Source organism: Orycteropus afer, unplaced genomic scaffold (genome assembly GCF_000298275.1).
Source record: "Orycteropus afer afer isolate SDZICR_OR568_19922 unplaced genomic scaffold, OryAfe1.0 scaffold00176, whole genome shotgun sequence".
Taxonomy (NCBI): domain Eukaryota; kingdom Metazoa; phylum Chordata; class Mammalia; order Tubulidentata; family Orycteropodidae; genus Orycteropus; species Orycteropus afer.
Genome location: NW_006921763.1, coordinates 1,443,415 through 1,455,700, shown reverse-complemented (window position 1 = coordinate 1,455,700; position 12,286 = coordinate 1,443,415). Strand labels below are relative to the sequence as shown.

The 12,286-nt window shown below is 34.1% G+C and overlaps 1 protein-coding gene across 1 annotated transcript in view; it reads right to left on the bottom strand.

Annotated features, from left to right (window-relative positions):
* The window catches only part of N4BP2 (NEDD4 binding protein 2), a 109,240-nt gene that overhangs the window by 74,840 nt on the left and 22,114 nt on the right, over nucleotides 1–12,286 (bottom strand). The window contains exons 5-8 of the mRNA XM_007947144.1: nucleotides 10,500–10,576; nucleotides 5,047–5,202; nucleotides 1,169–3,522; nucleotides 164–249 (exon numbers count right to left, since the gene is read on the bottom strand). Of these exons, the coding sequence (XP_007945335.1) occupies nucleotides 164–249; nucleotides 1,169–3,522; nucleotides 5,047–5,202; nucleotides 10,500–10,576 (2,673 nt within the window). The remainder of the gene's footprint in view (nucleotides 1–163; nucleotides 250–1,168; nucleotides 3,523–5,046; nucleotides 5,203–10,499; nucleotides 10,577–12,286) is intronic.

Below are 12,286 nucleotides of genomic sequence, written 5' to 3'. Positions count from 1 at the left end.
TCCATGACAGAGATGATTACCAGTCTCATCATGCAGAATACTACATCCAGCTGCCCAGCCACTCAACCAGGCCCAGTCAAGTTGACACACAAACTTAACTACCACAAGCAGAGGTGACAAAACAGACACACAATGAGCTCTTAATAAAAAGAAGCCTACCAACCATTACAGACTCTTTCCATTTCTCATGAATGACTTTAGCCAGATTCAAATCTATATGAACCACACAATCATCAACTGTTAGAGACCCTTGTGAGTGGAGAAAAAGAAAATAAAATCATTCATTATACATGTAAATGTAATCAACCACCTTATACATCACAAAGCTAATTTATATTATTAATTCCTAATCCACATTTCTTGTTACTAAATTTCTTGGAATACTTTTGTTTATATAATTATGCCACTGCTTTCACATGTCTAAGCTGGTTCAATTATACAATGCTTTATAATAATCTATTATAAACAATGTTGTTGTTGTTGTTAAGTGCTGTCGAGTCGTTTCATTATAAACAATATTGCATTAAAGTTTAATTTACATTTCCATTAGTCTAAATATACTTAATTTCTTCATTTCCACTAGTTGACACTTTTCAATACCTGTGTCCTACAGAATTAATCTTCCCTTAAATGTATCTAAAGGAGCTCTGGTGGCACAGTGGTTAAGGCATTCTGTTGTTAACCAGAAGTTCAGGAGTTCAAATCCACCAGCCACTCCTTGGGAGAACAATGGCCTGTTTCAGTAAAGATTTACAATCATGTAAACCCTATGGGGCAGTTCTACTCTGTCCTATAGGGCATTCTGAGTCAGAATTGACTCAATGGCAGTGGGTTTTTGGGCTTTAATTAAGTGTATCTGGAGTAGCACCAAAGGACTAAAAAAGTTTCATTTGTACAAATGAGTATGAGGTAAATATGAAAGAAAACTTTCAATATATTCATGGGTTACACACAAACTCCATATAAATACTTCCCATTTCTTCAAAATTATGTTTTTAAAAATCCTCTGCAAACATACTGCACCAAAAATAATGTACTATGTGTCATCCAGCAACACAGATACCTTTTAAGTTTCGGTTAACATATCAAATAATTTTATAATCAAAATAGAACCAGCTAAATTGTAGTCACACTAAGACATGCATGTAGATATTTTACTTTTCCTTACCTGAATCAATACCAACAGGGCCAAATAATTCACTGAGCTGAAAAGCCAACTCAGGGGGTAATGCCAATTCCAGACAGTCTATGGTCAGAGATTTGGCCATCCCTGAAGTGGAAGTCAACATCTCAGTTTCATCTTCTTTACTAACTCCAGCTGACAAACTATTCCCTAGCATTAGCATTTTCTCCATTTCCTGCATATCTTCATCCATAAATTCTTCTGTGTTTATCTGAAATTTCACATAATCTTCTGAAAGATTTTCATTTGTCTTAACCTCAAGAGGGTCAGTAAAATAAATTTCTTCATCTAATTCAAGATTTGAAGTGCTTGATACAGAGTTTAAAATATCAGACAAATGCAAAGAAGAATGTGTACTGTCTCCAATCTCTGTGGCTACTAGACTCTTTTCTATTTCACTCACATCACTAGTGGTAGTAGCTTTTAAAGCACCTGCCAAAGAATGGCTACTGCTATACAACCCTGAAAATTCTCCCTGACTATTAGGAAGTGGTTCACTAGCATTCTTTAGATCTACAACAGCATAAGGAGATAAAGCTCTAATTTCTGCCTGTACTGAGTTTCCCTTTTCCCCATCACAGGGAGATTGCGCAGTAGTGTTACTGATATCAATTCCATGCCTAAATTCCAGTGCAGAAGAAGTAGAACCCTCTGAAGTCTCTTCTGGGCTAATAATTTCCTTCAAATCTAATCCCAGAGAAAATGGCCCAGTTTGTGATTCACTATTTGATGTTTGAAAATTGTCAGATTCAGTATCCTCACATAATTTACTTTCAGAATCTAACAAAAGGCTTGTGGCCCAAACAATATCTTTGTTACACCTCTCATATAAGTCTTTCAGGGCTTCTGCTGAAAAAGATCCAAATATTTTACAAAGAATATTAAGATTTTCAGATTCATCAGCACTGGTAAGCTCACTTTCTTCGACATATGTGCTTTTATCATGCATCACTCTATATGGAATTGCTTTTTGAACATCTGATTTTATGTTAATATTGAAGGCTTCTGGTTTAAAACCTTCTGATCTTCCTATTAATACTCTGACAGAATCTGAAACACTAATTTTATTCTTTTCTATTTTCCATAGGAGAGCAAAATCCTGTGGTTCAGTCTGGGTACACACGCCAATTTCTATTCCAGGAACTCTTTTAGACGTCTCCTCTGGAAATTCAGCTAAAATCTGTGGCTCCACTACTCCAGGAACAATGGCAGCACTACTGGTAAAAGACACACACAGTGTATGCTGCCCATGATTCTTTTCACTTAGACAAATCTTATTCTCCTGGGTCACTTCACCAGATAGCATTTCAGAACTACCTACAGTGGAGCTACCCAATGTTTCTGGTTCTTCAGGGTTTGTGCCCCAACAGTCCTTGTGCGCTGTGTATATGGACATTTCACTCATTTTGTCTTTGCCAAATTCTAGATCAGGTTGATTGAAACGAGCCTTTGCCATTCTTGATCTGGGCTGTCTCTGAGCTAAAGAAGGCCAGTCACTCACAATGTTGAATGAGTTTGACATATTATTTTCAGAATTTGTGAAGGTATCATTTTTACAGCTATTGAAGGATTCTGAAGCATCCTCACACTGTGACTTCTTGTCATCCTCAACGAAATCAAGTGGAAACTTCTGTTGCTGGATATAATCTAAATCCAGAGATGTGCTATTACCTATTAGTTTGTGTGACTGGAGATAATTATACTTTTTGTCACTTTGTTCAGATAAAGCTTTTTCAGTTTTGTGGTTCCTTTTTGTCCTCTGACCCACTGTCTTTTCAACTGGCCAATCACCAACAAAATTTGATAGCTCATGTCCATGGAACTTTTCCAAAGTTGATTTGTTTTTTTGGTTCCCAAAGGCTTTTTTCTTTACTGTTGCTCTTTCTTCCAGGACTTCACCAGGTAAAAAATTTTCATTTTGAAGTGGTATAGTCTTTGCAAGATCACTATCTTCTGGAGTATTTTCATCACAGTAAATACTTGGTGATGCACTATCTACCAAACTATCTACATCAGTTTCAGTACACTGTTTTTCAGAAGCCATTTCTACTGTCTCTTCTTTTTCATTTTTATCTATTACTTGTACTTTGATTTCAGAGTCAGAAAAATACATGTCCGGACCTTCCTGTATGAAAGCACTCTGAATGCTATGATCCATACTACTTATTTCTTTTCTTCCTTTGTCTATATCTGCATTAAAGAGAAATGAAACATTCTCGTGTAATACAGTTTCATCGGTCACTTCATGTTTCTTTTCTTCAGTTAACTCTAGGTGCTTCAAAGATGAGGATAAAACATTTTCTTCTCTTGCAGAGGTAGTATCTTCATTGTCTTTTGGGCTGTAAGAGAGTATCATAAAGAAGCTCTTAATGTTGCCATTAATACTATGACTTAAATTAAAGAAGCATTCAATTGGAAGACAAGAACACTTAACATCTATTTATTTTTAAGATGCTAGAAATAAACTAAATTAAAATCATTAAAGCTACTCTTCATCTTTCTCTGGCACATCCCTTTGTTGTAACCACAACACCTAACACAATGTTTGACACATAGAAAGTACTCAAACTTTTTTCAAATTGAATAGTTAACGAGAGATTTTCAGTTTAGGTGTTTATTATGCACGGAATGTTAGAGTTAAGGCTATAAATAAAATCTGTCCCGTAGAGGACATCACTTTCCAGGTTTCTTTCTGACCTATTTAAACTTAACATATGTGAAAAGTAGGTCCTGCCTCTATACCTATCTATCATTTGCTACAGAGGAAAATTATTAGCTTCATCTACAAAGTCACAAAGAACCTATCAATTACACAACAAAGAGAAATTAGGGTGAGAAGGGAAAGGTCTAATTTGATATGTAATTTATTAAATTTAAAAAAAAAAATTCTCAGTATCAATTTCAGACTCAGAGTACTTTTGCCTAATCATTACACTTTCAGCTTAAAAGTGGTTTTTCCTAACTCAGTTTGTCAACTCATCTTCCTTTCATCCTTTATTCTAGAAGCTCTCGAAGTCCCAATTCTCCCATGAAACCACCCTAGGTGAAATTATACCTAACACTGAGTTTCCTTGTAACAAATACTATTGTTAAGTCCTTTACATGTATTAATCATAATCTTTATGAAATCCTTAAGACATGAGTGTTGTTATTGTCATTTTACAAATGAAGAGGCTGAGATATACTGAGATTTTGTAAATTGTGAAAGATTATAAACCTTTAGAACTTGAACACAGGAAACATAGTTCAGGAGTCCATGCTCTTAACCACTTAGTAAAATGTTTCTCAATAAAAGAATATTCTTTAATTTTCTCTTGCCCACTCCCAATTCTCCTTTTCAATCATAAAATATGGGCACTTCAAACTGCTATATATTTATTTCAGTTTCTTCTTTCTTCATTTATTTATTCAACTGTTTTTATGTCCTAAATACTAACACAATCAGTACTACCTTGGATTATAAACTTCTAGAAGACTTTGACTTATATCTACCCATTAATGATTAAGAGGTGATATAAGGACATATGAAATGAAAACAGAAAAGATAAGGAAAACACTAGTAGAATAGCAGACAATATTACATAAAGAAAGCAGGAATGTTCATACTATAATCAAAGTCAAATAAAACTCTAGGTCAATGAGAAAACTCTCATATCATCTCTCATATAAATTATTACTTCTCTTGCTAAATAAATATATAAATCTCACTCAAGATAAGATTACACCCTAAGCCCTTAAAAATAATAAAGGTCTCACTTATTTTTAAAGTTAATAGATAGGCATTTCCTAACCTCCAAAATCATGTGTTTTAAAAATTCTATTTGAAAATTGAATTTTTTGTACATAAAAGTGTTTTAACCTACCTAGTACTTCTAGCCTCACAAGAATATGCACACAATTCAATACGTTCAATTTTCTCTGGAACCGAAGAACTCATGATTATTGGCACTGAAACAAAACGCTGATAGTGTTCCAACATTCTTATTATTTTTTCTTTGCTTACTCCATGAATATTACGCCTAAAAATTCCAAGGAAAGAAAGCGTAAAACAAATATTGGGAACACAGTTAAAATTAAAATTGTTTAAAATGCTAATTATATAATGTCAAAAAACACATGGTAATTTTTTTAATATATAAAAAGAACCAAAGTTAGTTTATTATGATACAATACATGTTATTTGATTCTAATTATCATTTTATGCAGGATTTCTTAAATTACCATTTTCTTAATTATTCCACACAATCTTTTCCAAATATCCTCATCAACTTATAAAAAATTAGTAGGCCCCAATAACTTTAAAAGGAGTTATTCTCAAGCTCTGCAAAAATCTCACAAGAACAAAACTGACATTTTAAGGCTTTAATCAATTATTAAGTAGTGAGTAAAAAAATCCCACTACAGAGGCTTATCCTCTGACAGTATGGCAAATGAGATATTGTGAAGGGCCCTCCCATTATAATAAAACTAGATCTCAAATGAATTAAAGCAAGGATATTTCTTAATGTGTCTTAAATCAAAGGAAGAAATTCCTAATGTAAAGCCTCTGAGTGCCCAAATATGAAGTTTTTTATGTGTGCTTTCCCTCATGGTGACTTATTTCTTTGTGTGATTTTGTTTATGAGCTCATATTTGGTTGAACCTAATATATGAGAATCCTTAGGCCTCAAATTGGGTGCTTTCTTTCATATAGCATTTTGGATTTACATCTGCCAGGAGGCCAGATGGTATGCTTTAGTTCCTCAAGGGTCTTGAGAAAACATCTTGGTTGCAAGTCTCCTACCTTAGGTTGGATCCAAAGCTTAGTGTCTGGATACCAGGGCTAATACTAGCATTTGCCACCTGGGCAGAACTGGCTTTCATATTTACCTACCTCAATCTTGTCTGGTTTCAGATCACAGAGAAGCAAAGAGATAGAAAATATGAAAGAGAGGTTAAGAAACATAGAGAACAGAACAAAAAGGTCTTGTATACGTTTAATCTAAGTCCCAGAAAGAGAAAAGAGAATGAATGGGACAGAGGCAACTTAAAGAAAAACGGCTTAGAACTTTCCAAAACTGATGAAAGACATCAATCTCTGATTTAAGAAGCCCAGCAAATCCCAAACAAGATAATTAGAAATCAACAACGAAAATATAGTACTGAAATTTTCATTCAGCAAACACAAAGAGATAATAATAAAAGCAACTAGAAATTTAAAAAACAAACAAAAAAGACCATATCATCTACAAAAGAACTTACAATTAGAATGAAGCTGACTTAACAATAATAATCGTGGAAGTCAGTAATCAGTGAAATATTATCTTCAGAAATAGAAAATTACTGTCAATTTAGAACATATATGCATAACAAAAATACATTGTAAGAATCAGGGCAATGAAAGTATTTTCAGGTTTAAAAAAAAAAAAAAAGCCACCAAGCAGGCCTTCACTAAAAGAAAATTCTGAAAGATGAATGTGAAGCAGAAGGAAATTCTCAAATGAAAGGCCTATGATGCAAGAAAAAGACAAAGCACAAAGTAATAACTACATGAGTGAACAAAATCAAATACTGTGTATATTCTGGACAACAATAGCATGTGAGCTGGAAGAGAGGTTAAGTATGACAGCTGAAATGTTTGAAAAGTCCTAGTATTTGTTAGGGAGCAGGCTAAGAAATAGATTAATTTAGACTTAAAGCTTACATGATAAAATTTGTAAGGTAATCACTAAAACAATAAAAAAAAATAGTGTATACATAGTTGCAGGGGACATCAAGCTCAATTGGCATAATATACAACACAAAAACATTGTTCCACATCCTACTTTGGAGAGTAGCTACTGGGAGCTTAAAAGCTTGCAAGAGGCCATCTAGATACAATGATGGACCTCTCCTCATCCAGAGTAAAGAAGAATGAAGAAAACTAAAGATTCATGGAAACAATTAGTCCAAGAGACTGGTACACCATGTGATCCTCAACCTATATGACTATGAGACCAGAAGAACTAGATAGTGCCTGGCTGTCACTGTCAACCACTCAGAAGAGGATCTATGTAGGAAATCCTGGATAGAGTGGGAGAACAATGTAGAACAAAACTCAAAATCATTTTAAAAAAAAAAGAAAAGGGGGGGGGGAGCAGGTTTGCTGATCTGATAGAACCTGGTGGAACCCCTGAGACTATGGCCCCTAGCTTCCCTTCAGGTCTGGAACTGAACCCACTCCTGTAGCTTCCAAACAAAAGACTGGCATATGAACTGTACATTTAAATTAGGTAGATACACTCCTTGGAGAGATCAATCATGGGAGAATAGAAGGGCTATTTATGCACAGGAAGACAGCTTGAGAGGCAGAAGTGCATGGGAGGGAAGGACACAGGGAGGAGGTGGCTATGGGGAGGAAGTGGGAGGAGAGCTGTTGCATTGTGGGAGACTACAGTCAATGTCATGAGACAAAGTATATGTGAACTGCTGTATGGAAGATAAATTTGCTCTGTAGACTTTCACCCAAATCACAATAAAATTTAAAGAAAGGAAAAATAGTGTGTATTATTCTCAAATTAGTAGAGAAGAAAAAACTGACTAAGAAAATTTGTATTCACCAATAAAAATTCAAAATAACACATGAAAGAAGAAAAAAAATCCAAATATATCCCAAAAAAGGTACTAGAGGAGAAAAACCAATCATAGAAAAAATGAGATTAAACAGACAGAACACAGTGCAACAGTAAGAAACAAGACCAATTATATAAATAACCAAAATCATCATGACAGAATTAAGCTCATCAGCTGAAAGCCAAAAATTGGGTTTTTTTAAAACCCAGTCATGTCCTAGTTGTAAGATAGACCTCAACACAAGAACATTGCAAAATTTTCAGTAAAAATATGGAAAAAGATATAACACTAAAATACTAATTTAAAGGAAGCTGATGTAGCTCTGTTTATACTAGATAAACTGGACTTTATGATAAAAACTGGCATTAAAGATAAAAGAGCAGTACTACAAAAGGGTAAAAGATTCAATTCATTAGAGTAATATAACAATCCTAAACTTATATGCACTTAAACAAAATATCTTCAGAGTATATAAAGCAAAAATCGGCAGAAGTAGAATGAGAAATTGATATATTTAATGAAATAGTCGGAGATTTTAAGATATCTCTCTCACAGTGGTAGATTATCATCCTTCTCTTAAATAATGATCCATCAAGCCAATTAAAAATAAAAAAGTAGTAAAGATAATGGACACATGAGCATCAGAATTAATAAGCACAATTTAATGATGTATTATCACCTTGTAAGCAGGACAGATACTTGTCAAGCAAACATGGAACATTACTTTAAAAAAAAACACAACTGACAATGAACTAGGACATAAAAGAAGTCTTAAAATATCAGAAAATTAGTATCACACAAACTATACAATGGGACCTAGGGCAGTAAATTGAAAACAAATTTGAAAAAAAAAAGATACATTTAAAAACATGGATCTAAATAACCCAGGAGTTAAACAATAATATTAATCATAATGTATTTTACTAAACACTAAAAGGTAACAAAAAGTTTACAGTAAATTCTGGGAACAGCTAAAGTAGTACTTAGAGGGAAACTTATAGCATCAAATGCTCATATTAAAAAAAATATTTAAAACAAATTATCAAAAAAATAAATGATCTAAATTTTCAAGTAAAGCAGTTTAAAAATAAACAAAATAGAATTACTTAAAAAGTAGAAATGAATTAATCATAAAACAAACAGAAAATTAAACAAGCCAAAGCTGTTTATTTGAAAAAGCTAATAAATAAATTTTGACCTCTAATAAGAATCATTGAGATCAAGAAGATAAATTTAAGCCACACTAGGAGAGAAAGGCAAAGTACAGATGGTACAGAGAGTTAAAGATAAGAAAAAGAACTGTTTCAATAAAGCTGTAATTAATTTAAAAAGTTAGGTATAGTGGACAAACTCCAACTGAATATTTTCACAAAGAAAACAGATCAGACAGTGTTCTAAGGCAACCCAATCACACATTCAAATTTACATAACTTGGAAAAGAGCAAACACTTCCCAACGTATTTTACGAAACTTCTAAAACTGTGACAACCAAAGCTAAGCAAAGCAATACAAGGAAGAAAAACTGTAGATCGATCGATCTCCCTCGATTATGTGAACATCAGAAAATCCAAACAGTAATGTATAAGGAATAATACACAAAGCAAGTATAGAAACATGCTACAACATGGATGAACCTTGAAAACATTAAGCTAAGGAAGACAGTCAGTCACAAAAGGCTACATATTATATAACTAATTCCATTTAAATGAAATGTCCAAAATTGACATATCCAAAGAAACAAAAAGTAGAATAGTGGTTGCCAGATAATAAGCGGAGCTAAGAACTGAGAGTGATTCCTAATGGACGTAGGGTTTCTGCGGAGAAGGAAACATTCTGGAATTAGGTAGCAGTGATGATTCACAACACTGTGAATATACTAAAATTATGTTGTCCTCTAGTTAGTATAGAAATTAGTATAGAAATCACTAGGAAGAAATGCCCTGACCAAAATTAAATTAGGGCTATCTCTAAGGAAATACAGAGCACAAAGCCAAATACACTGTGTGTCCACAACCTGAATGACATTTTTGTTCAAGTCAAGTAATCAAATAAACAAAAAAGTATAACCTTGGCAGGGGTGGGGAGGAGGGAGCTAAAATATCTGGACAGCTGGACATTTGCTACCTTTTTTATCTCTACCTCCTTCCTGTATTCCTCAGTCCCTAGGCAGCTAGACTCCTTCTCTCTCCCAGTAGCACATGGCTTAGGTGTGCGAAATCCTAGGGTCTGTTCTAGTTTCAGATATTAATGTTGTTTTTGTTATGTGCCATCGAGTCAGACCCAACTCATAGCGACCCCTCCTTGGATTTCTGAGGCAGTTATCACTACGGAAGTAGATTGCCCCATCTTCCTTCCGAGGAGTGGCTGGTGGGTTTGAACCTCCAGCCTTCTGGATAGCAGTCAAGTGCCTTAGCCACTATGCTACCAGAGCTCCCAGATATTAATCCTACATGTTTAAAAGGTAATAAAGTACTGACTACACAAGACAATCAGATTTTTTTAATACTGTTAATAAAGATTAGGAATAAAAATATATAAATTCTTCATAAAACTGGAAAAATGAAAGAAGACTCTAAGCAACATAAAACTTATAATTTTAAGTGGCAAAGCTGCAATCTAATCCATTTTGCTTCATTCGTCATTTATAAAGGGGAAAGAAAATCTTGATGAGCTTTTTATTACTGTCATGAAATTAAAAACAACAGATATCCTCTCCAAGCTTTACCTTGCAAGTTCCTTTGGTTTAAACTTCCACCAAGTGTCTGGTTCCCGGAAAAGGACTTTATACTTATGTTTTTGAGACTATATAAAAGAGAGATAAAAACATTTAGAAATAATTATTTCCATGAAATTGAATTCATTTTTTCCAAATTCACAGCATGTTAAAACTGACAGAATCTAAAAGATTATCTAACCTAGATGAATGTGTCAAACTGATAGAAGTACCTCTTTGATTCAGTAATTAACTTCCAGAATTTATCTTACTGATATTTACATAAAAGTGTCAAAATAAACATACATCAGGATATCCAGTTCACCATTATTTATAATAGCAAAATAATGCAAAGAATTTGTGGCTATTCATATGGAACTGACTAAATAAATGAAGGTACAAACATCCAATGAAAATATTATGGAGTTATTTTTCAATTCTGTATATATTAGTAAGAGTCTTAAATTAAGAAAATAAGATACAAACTTTCATTTGCATAAAAAAGGATTACTCACACATTTGTATAAATGCAAGACATTTCTAAATTCTCAAAATATTAAAACATCTTTCTTTAGGGAGTAGAACTTTAGACATCCTGTCTTGTGGTATGAATTTTTATCATATATGTGCATGATTTTTAAAATTTTTTTAATTATTTTAAATAATAGTTGGGCTTTTGAAAACTTAATATGGCTATAACCTAAAAGGCAAGCCTTACACTTGAACACTTGGATACATCTCTTTCGTACTTAAGGATAACTGAGTTTAGCAATTCCCTTCTGTCTCTGAGGCATCATTAATTCTTTCCCTCTCGCCTAAATCATACCCGGCAATAGACATGCAGTCATTTCTCTTACTCATGATTCCACCTCCCCTACCAGCCCGCCTGCCATTCCTCTGTTCCTCTTTGTAGCAACATGTCTTCAAAAGTTATCTATACTCACTGTCTCCAACAGCTTGTCTTTTAGCTCTCTTAAATATACCACAATTGGCTATTCCATTGAAATTGGACATCAAGACCACATATTATACCCACAATGAAAAATGTTATGGTTAGTTATCTGTTTTCTCTTAGTTAACACAGTTCATTACTCCCTTCTCCTTACACTTTCTTCAATACACAATCTTGCTTTTCCTCCACTCCACTAAGTGTTTTTCTCAATTTTGTTTTGTGTTGTATTGTTTCTCTACTACTTTTTTCACCCAGACTTCTTCACAGTAGAGAACCCCAGACTCAGACCTGGGTACTTCACTCTTGATATATATTCACTTACTTGGTAATTTAACCCCACCCCCTGGCTTTAAATATCACCCATATGCTAGTTACTCTCTTAAACACACACACACACACACATAATCCATCCTCCATATCCATAGGTTCCACATTTAGGGATTCTACCAATTGTGGATTGAAAATACTGGAGATGAGGGGACAGAGACTAATTAAGTAGTCAAAGCAATCCCCCAAAGGCTAGAGAGTGTGCATAAAGTGTTATTTACATTGTATTATGTATTATAAGTGATCTAGAGAGGATTTAAAGTACACACACACAAAAAAAAAAAAAAAAAAAAAAACCACTGCTGTCAACTTGATTCAACTCATAGCAACCCTTCCTTGGGTTTCTGAGGCGGTATCTCTGGCCTAAGGTATCTGACTGCTAACCCGAAGGCTGGCAGTTCAAGCCCACCAGCCACCTCTCAGAAGGAAAATTGGGCAAACTACTTCCGTAGCGATACCACCTCGGAAACCCAAGAAGGGGTTGCTGTGAGTCAGATCCAACTAGACAGCAGTGAGTTTG